The following is an 8,596-nucleotide window of genomic DNA, read 5'->3' on the forward strand; positions in this document are numbered from 1 at the left end:
ATAGCCACTATGTCAGACGAAGTAGCCCACATTATCAAGCGTATTCATGAAAGTTACACGCCGCACAACTGAAAATTGTTATCTTGAAATCTTGAGATTACCTACCTGCGTATAATAAGTCTTTATATCTATCTCCTAAAATTTGTATTTTAATCAACAGCAGCACACCAGTCGATTATAACCCTCTCTTACCAATAATACAAAATAAGAGGAGGATGGATAAGTCTCACCCCTAAGCCTGCAACAGTATTCTCACCTTAGATTCTGGAACTTATGACAAAGCCGAGAAATTTGAAGATACCTCGATGCTGAACATCTCGCCGATAGTGAGATCTACTCACAGGAGTATCTCTCCAGATTGAGGGACCATATGATGTTTCCAGTCGAAAGTACATCACTTCTCAATATCTTTGCGAAGACTGCAGCTGGACATCGCGTATCTCCATCTGGCATATTATTATCGAGCTTCTTTGATGAGGATTCCCTCGATAAAATAGCTACCTTCACTAGCGAGAAATTATGAGATGGCTTCCTAAAATTCGGCACTAGCAGTGCTGTATTTATCGGTATCTGGATGGTACGATTAATCAAACTACTTACAGATACTGCAATACATGGTTACGCCCTTCATTTGATTTCTGGATGGAATTTACATTTATTAGGGGCAATCTTCTCTTCTATCACGAGCCTGCTACTGAATTTGGAAAAACGTAACCGACAACACTCACTCCCTCAATCTACCGATGAAGGAGCTCTGAAGAGAGTGAACAACCCCGCAATGACCCTCAATTCTCGACATCGACGGTTCCTACAACGATCCAGCCATTGTATCCAACCTTAGCGTTTAGCATGGACAATACTAAAGGAGGAGAGCAACATATGGTGGTTTCCCAACCCACTTTGTGTCGAGATAATGCCGAGTGCAATTCGTGCTTAGAGTGTAAACAAAAACATTCCGACATTAAATCGACATCGACACATACGAGTGTATTTCGGGGTAAATAAATACTAAAAGTGACACTGCTAAGCATTAATGAATAAGCAGGTTTTTTTATTTATCATCCTCGTAATATTATAAAATATAATTATATGCATAAGATTAACTTGCATAAGAAACTTTAAACAAATAACGTGCTTCACTCATTATTTATTTTCTTAAGGAGAGGGGTTTAACGTCTGATAAAATAAACGCAAACTTCTACTTAGTTTTAAGAGATACATATGCGCCATACATACAATTTCCAAGATAATGCACTCTGGTGAACATGACATTACGTTGACATCATAAAGTTGCTAATAAATGGAATAAGCCATGGTTACGAAAATATATAACTAATTAATGTAACACAATATCTATAATAGTACAATAGTTATACTTTCATTTATTTTCATTTTCTTTTCTCTAATTAACAATAAATGAAACAAGAAAGGGAATGAGTTAATAAATGTATCCTTTAACGCATTGCACAACAATGCTAAAGACTAAAATATAATAATTTCCAAGTATTAAACATCAAATGTTATTGTTCACAGAAATATATATATAAATTTATACAATACCCTTTTTTTATATATAACAATATATTTCTATAATCTTGAGAGATCTAAGTTAATAAATAATTACTAAGTAGTAATAAAATAATTAAATATATTCATTGAATTTTTTTTTCTTAGTGAGCCAACGCAGACGATACAAAGGAATGTCGCGCGCTCTTATCTCTAAAGGGAGATAATTACCCCGAAGGAATTCGTAACATAAACTAATCGCACACTGGCTTATAGAAGCTCCTTTCGAAAATCAAAATTTAGAATCTCTTAAACTTTATGGAAATGAATTCCATTTTCATTATTGCAATTGCGACAACAATTGGAGAAATTTACCACAGTAATAATTGTTCTTACATTAGTATATACATATATGTTATATATCTCCTGTTAAATATTTTATATTACTTAAATACTTTATATTAAATACTTTATATTATATATATCTCCTGTTTAAATATTTTATACATATATAGTTTAACTCTAATGTTCTAGGTTACTACTGTTTAATCTGTATAACACCTAAGTATATTATTATTGTAATAAACAATAAACGAAACTATTGCCTAGCGGTGAATTGAGCATTGAAGTATACGTATTCGAATTTAAATATAACGGAACTAATCTACTACTTTACAAGGTAAAAAAAGGAAATTAGAAGGACAAATAAAAATCAAAATCTAAAGTTGCAGAATAAATTATTTTATTATTCAAATGGATGAATAGACGCTCGATTGACTGTCGTAGTATCTTCTTTGTCTTATCCAAGATTTGAAGACGATAACTCGTCGCGGAGCATAGTTGTCTCCGAGCACTCGTCATGTTAAGACGTTCCTGAATCTTATTCTATCTTGTACGCTGTTTCTTGCGCTGATCAACTTCAACTCTAATTCTAATTTATCGTAAATCTGAAAGGTAATTATTATTATTATTTTTAAACATATCCAAAGCTTATATATATATATATATAAACTTTAAGTGATATCTACGTTTTATTATATCATACATATTATAATACACATCAAGTAATAATTATCATTTGATATCTAATATCTTGATATTTATTATTTCTCTACATTTATTATCTTCGTTTATAATAAATTTCATATAATAATTTTCATTATTTTAATTATTTTATTTACATAGTTTCCAATATATACATATATACATATATACATATTATTATTTTTAATAATCTATCACTCTTTCTTTTATCCAATATTTGGAATCTTTTATCGAATATTAAACGATAAATAGATTTCAGTTTTAAAACATTCAGATATTTCAGAATTTTCTTGAATTGTGTTATTACGTCTACACATTACTATGTTACATTTATTATTCCAACTATATCAGATTGTAAATGGAGATGAATTATTTTATTATATTCATTTAATGTATCGGCTGAATCTTTCTATAATGTTTAATTATCACAGCCCATATTAACTATCCACTATTAAATAAATATATGCAATTTATACATATTTTCATACATACGATCATTTCATGTTCCGTCATTATTATTGGACTTATTTACACATAATAATTATTTCACCTTACAGCTATTTTAATTTATTTTAACAAATTGTATCAAGAGCGATATCTTCCTTTCTGCTTAATCATTTTCTTGATCAGTTTCATCTATCATTTCGACAAATTAAAGTATGTTGCCACTTCGTCAACCAATTTAACGTTTCTTTAACTTTTTGTTTCTTGATTATTACGTTAACATCGAGTTAACATTAAGTAAATTATAAGCTTCAATTATTATCGAAAAGTCTCCGTAAGTTTCCGCTCGGACTCATTTCGTCATCTCTAACTGAATATAACAATTGTAATCCTAATTTGAATTTGTCGGTATATGTCGCTTGTCCGTGCTATCTCACTCTACCTCAGCGTTTTCATTCAGGACGTAACACTCGGAAGTGATAGATAATTTCCACCACGTGACAAAAGTTGAACTCAATCCAACTTTTGCCGCGTAGCGGAAATAATATTATATCATTTCTAGAAGTTTTGCACGATGAGGCCGACTTAAGAATATAAAATTATTGGTTAGTGCGATAACTTCCGTGCGGCAAGCGTTGCCGCGTTCTGTGTGCATGAACCATAATAATTCTTGCTCACCAGCACGATGTGCGACACGCGATATGCAATGCGTGACATCTAGGCCTTTACTCGAGAGCATTTATATATTATTTTATCCTTGTTGTTTGCCAAATGTTAAACGAGGTTAAATAATATATGAGTGCACCCGGATAAATTTCCGAACACAAGCATATATATAATTTTTCCAAGTATCGTGACGTCGCAGCAAAAGTTGGGTAAAGTTGAATTTCTCGTATGCGACAAGCGAGTGAGTCGAGCTGCGCATGGCTACACAAAAAGCAGAATTAATTGAAAAATGTGATCTTGATATCAATCATGAAACTTGATGAAAATTTCTTGATTAATTTCAATGGTAAAAATTTTCACTTTTCACTTTTCACTTTTTCACTTTTCTAGGGATAAAGTTTTATGATATATATTATAACCTTGATATATATATAACAAAACCTCTGGAAAAATTATATATGTGCTCCTTGGATCGTGTTCGGAAATTTATCCGGATATACCTATGTGTTATTTATCCTTGTTTAACATTCGGTGAACAATAAGGATAAAATAATACATAAATAATGCACTCGAGTGAAGGTGACTCCTCAACCTGGCTATCGCGTGTCGCGCATCGCGTTAGTGTGCAAGAGCCATAATGCCTTCGGCATACCAGCGTGATGTTCGTCGTGTGCGACACACGATATCCAATGAGTGTACAGCTTTACTGATATTTTCATTCTAAAGGTATACTGTCATTGGATATCGCATGTCGTGCACGATTAACATCGTGCTGGTGTGCTGGAACCATAAAGCAACGCTTGCTGCGCGGCGGAAGTTATCGCACTAACCAATAATTTTATGTTTTTAAGTCGGCCTAACCATTCAAAATTTCTAGAAATAATGCAATATTACTTCGCCGGACGGCAAAAGTTGGACTGAGTTCAACTTTTTTGGAAATTATATATCTATTACTTCCGAGCAAGTAAGACGTTGATTGACTTCGCACCAACTTCTGCCGCGCGGCAAGTACGGCGTTGCTGCGTTCTGTATGCAGGAGCCATCCTAAATGCCATCCCATAAGAAAAAATTTACAGCAGAATGGAACAGTGTGACTAATCACAATTTTACAGTCATTACTCTGCTTTCTTTTCTGTGTTTGTGATTGTTCTCGCTGTTCCATTCCGCTATAAATTTCCGCTCATGAGACGGCACCCTGAGAATATATCTACACAACTTGCATAGCCACATAAACATATGCATAAAGAAAATTATCTATTTACATTTTATTTTTATAGAAGAAACACGATTGGATAATTTTTTCATGCATATGTTTATGTGGCTATGCAAATTTATGTGGATATACCTTAATAATTGCGTTCAGCAAACACAACTGTTGGAGCGAATCCATAAGCGCTCGCTGCAATTGGTGTATTCTTCTAAATCATCCAATAGCAACGAGCGCTCACGGATCCGTTCCGCAACAATTGAATCTACTGAAAGCGATTATTAATTGATGTATTCTTCCAGATATAAAATTTTCATCGGATGATCTAAAAGAATACACCAATAGTGAGCGCTCACTCAATTGTTGAATCCGCTAAATGTGCTCATTATCTATGGCTGAACACGACCATTTTTCCTTTCGATGCTATGGACTGCAATATTGCCGTTTTGCCGTTAAAATGCATTACTGTAAATTGAGAAAATTTAACTTTAAAATTATTTAATTTATTCATAAACATTTTTGTTATATAATTAACATAATGTTACTAGTTTAAATTATTTTAATATCTTGATATTTAATTGTGATTAAACACTTAAGAAATGGATGTACAAAATGTTTTCACTGGTCCATTTAATGTAACAATTGTCAGCATCAATCAAGTTATATCTATAGATGTTCATAGATGCAGCAATATTTTTCCATACATTTTTGTTCAATTTTCTAGAGTTTGTAGAGGTTTCTGTGTTTTGTATTTCTGCTAACAATAATTTTATCATGTCATCAGTCCATTAAACTCTGCAATTAACTAAATTAAAAAATGTTACTATTTGAATGATAACAATAATTAAAACTTATATACAAGAAAAAGTTATTTTTATTAATATTATTTATAATAATGATTTGACAATAATGTTACAAAAATTAAGATTAGAAGAATAACTTTTGAAAAGTCAACTTGTCACCATTATACATTATTTATTTAAAAAAAACTTATTATTTTTAACGCGTTAAGCTATTACTTTTATTTTTAATTCATTCCAAATGAGTTATTTTTTTCCAATAAATGTGCGATAATAACAAATTAATCTTCGAAAATTATCTTTTTTCTTTAAAGTTAGTTGTTGTCATAAAAATTTGCAATGTAAATTATTAAATCGTTATTAGAAAAAAACGATAAAAGTAATAATGTTATTTTTATCCCTGCTTTCATATAATTATGTATATATTTAAGAGAAATATATACCAACATTGTTTGTTTCTTCAACAAATTTATCTGCAGTAAACATTTTGTTTTGCTTGTAATTAAATAAATTTCTGTAATGCCCAATTCGAAGTGATGCCCATCTGAGGTGAAGAAATAGAGCATAAAGGTTAACTAACTCAACTCATGGCACACAGCGTTGTCATGAAATATAAAACTAGGTCTTATATCTATCATATTTTTCGGTCCTAGTGGAACTAACTCAATAATAACTTGGGTTATCGGAAGCACTCTTTGTTTGAAGATACAGAATTGACCCTCAGAATCGATTTTCTTATGTTCCATTCAACCGTATTAAACTTGCACTATTATTGCACTACTATAGTTTTCATCTAAACCTAGCACGGCGCTAGTGCTGCAATTTTCCTAGCGAAAAACGCTATTTAGATGCTTTTTCATGCTGACACTCATTTTCAGCGTTAAAATAAGTCACGTGATCAAAATTGACGCTTGATATTCGTCAATTCTATCACGTGATCTGTTTGACGCCGAAAATGAGCGTCGACATGAAAAAGCAGCTTTATAGCGCGGTTCTTACTTAAGCTACGTTCTAAACCTTCCTCTTCGAGGAAGATTTTACTCTATATGCTGGTATATGTCACGTATACTATATATTTCGAGTAAAATTTTTCTCAGAGAGAAAGTTTTGGAACGTAGGCTTGAATTAGTTTCTGTACTACGTACCGCTACATCGCACCCTCTTCTCTCTTTTTTTTGTCACGTATTTGATGAATTTTGAAGTAGAGATTTAATCATTTAGTAAAATTAGGGCCTTTTTTTAGTGAATTTTGAAGTAGAGATTTAGTCATTTAGTAAAATTATTTTTTTACCCGTGGCAACACTGATGGATTACTACGGACGCATATTGGCGCGATTACGTTTTATCGTTTGTCTTTCTGATTGTGTATATTGTTTTATACATGTATGTATTATGTCTTCTCAATTCTTACACGTATTATTTCATTATCTGATCAGACCGTGAATGCCGATCCTAATCTAGTGTGATGCTACAAGAATCAGTAGTCGGAAATTTTAAGACTAAGTTCCACAACTGACAGTTAACTCATAACGAGGGATTCTTATTCATTGTCTCTTTCTAAGTTTAGAATTGAAAAAGATGAGAAACAATTTGAACCTTGATTAAGAATTAAGAGTTGTTAATTCGGGCCTAAGTATTAACTAGTTTTAACCTAAATACCTAGGTGATTGATTTTTCGCGAGTGTTATACAGCAAATTGTTTAGCTCGACTAAGAGAAGGAATAAAAATCGAATTTGGTCAGTCTTAAAAACATCGATAGTCTTAAGTTGGCTTCTGGCTAACTTCACTGATTGAAGTTTGGCCAATTTCACTGATTGACTGATAAGATTTTACGAGCTGATTCTGATGATGTCATTGATGTCATTGATGTCGTTGTGCAGCTTTTTTATTCTATATAATATCTGCGCAATGACATCAATGACTATCGTCAAGAGTTAGATCAGACTGTATTGGAGATTGAAGATTTGACCAATGAGGACAAAGAAATTTTAGCTCCTATTATTTTGATTGATCAAATTTCAATCTTCAATCTCAATGCGTAGTCTGATTCCAGCCTAAACAATCGATCTCTTACGACTATCAACTATTGATTTATTGTAGAAACAGCTTTATTGCAGAGAGACGAGCAATTACCACTAAAAGGCCATTTCATCAAAGGATAGCAAGGATATCGGGGTGCGATTAATTCACTTGACGCAGCCGATTTTTGATCAGAGACATGTCCAAAGTACGGAAACTGGCTCTTCGTGGCATTCGTAATTTTGGTGACGATAGCGAGGATGCAATAATACGTTTTTCCTGTCCATTGACACTTATTCTGGGCCCAAATGGTACGGGGAAAACGACCATCATCGAAGCGTTGAAATATGCAACTACTGGCGAGTTTCCACCAGGTTCCGATAAAGGAAAGTCCTTTATACATGACCCCATGTTGGCAACAACTGGCTCGGTATGAGTAATTGTTAAAATAATTGTAAATTAATTAAATATTACAATTCTATACTCTGACAAAAAAGTTATCAATATATATTTAATGTAAATGTTAAGATTGTTTTCTCAATGACAGTAATGTCTTTCCATTTTCAAAGGTCTTTGCGAGAAGAATTAAAATAATTCTCGAGCTTTTCACTGTATTTACTGACTCTGAGATTATGACTCTTGTCTAAAATGTGTAATTTTTTTGTCAGTGTATATTCTTTGTATATCAGCTTTGTATATATCTTACATTTCTTCTTGCATTATATCTGCAATAACTAAGGCTGTATTCCGTTGCATGCATAATGCACATGAGATATCATTTTATGCTCATTTGATACTCTGCAAACAACAAGTATAAAATGATGCTTCATGTGCAGTATGCCTGCATGCACACACACACACACACACACACACACACACACACACACACACACACACACACACACACAC

At 32.5% G+C, this 8,596-nt stretch overlaps 1 protein-coding gene across 8 annotated transcripts in view; it reads left to right on the forward strand.

The window, feature by feature from the left end:
* The first annotated feature begins 2,381 nt into the window (after window positions 1–2,381).
* Window positions 2,382–8,596, forward strand: part of LOC108685080 (DNA repair protein RAD50-like) — a 15,158-nt gene continuing 8,943 nt past the window's right edge. Inside the window, exons 1-2 of one of the 8 annotated variants that reach the window (XM_018189711.1) lie at window positions 2,382–2,460; window positions 7,769–8,117. In XM_018189711.1, the coding sequence (XP_018045200.1) occupies window positions 7,887–8,117 (231 nt within the window). In that variant the 5' untranslated portion in view covers window positions 2,382–2,460; window positions 7,769–7,886. The other 7 variants (XM_018189714.1, XM_018189712.1, XM_018189715.1 and 4 more) reach the window with 7 other exon arrangements.

Source organism: Atta colombica, unplaced genomic scaffold (assembly GCF_001594045.1).
Source record: "Atta colombica isolate Treedump-2 unplaced genomic scaffold, Acol1.0 scaffold145, whole genome shotgun sequence".
Classification (NCBI taxonomy): domain Eukaryota; kingdom Metazoa; phylum Arthropoda; class Insecta; order Hymenoptera; family Formicidae; genus Atta; species Atta colombica.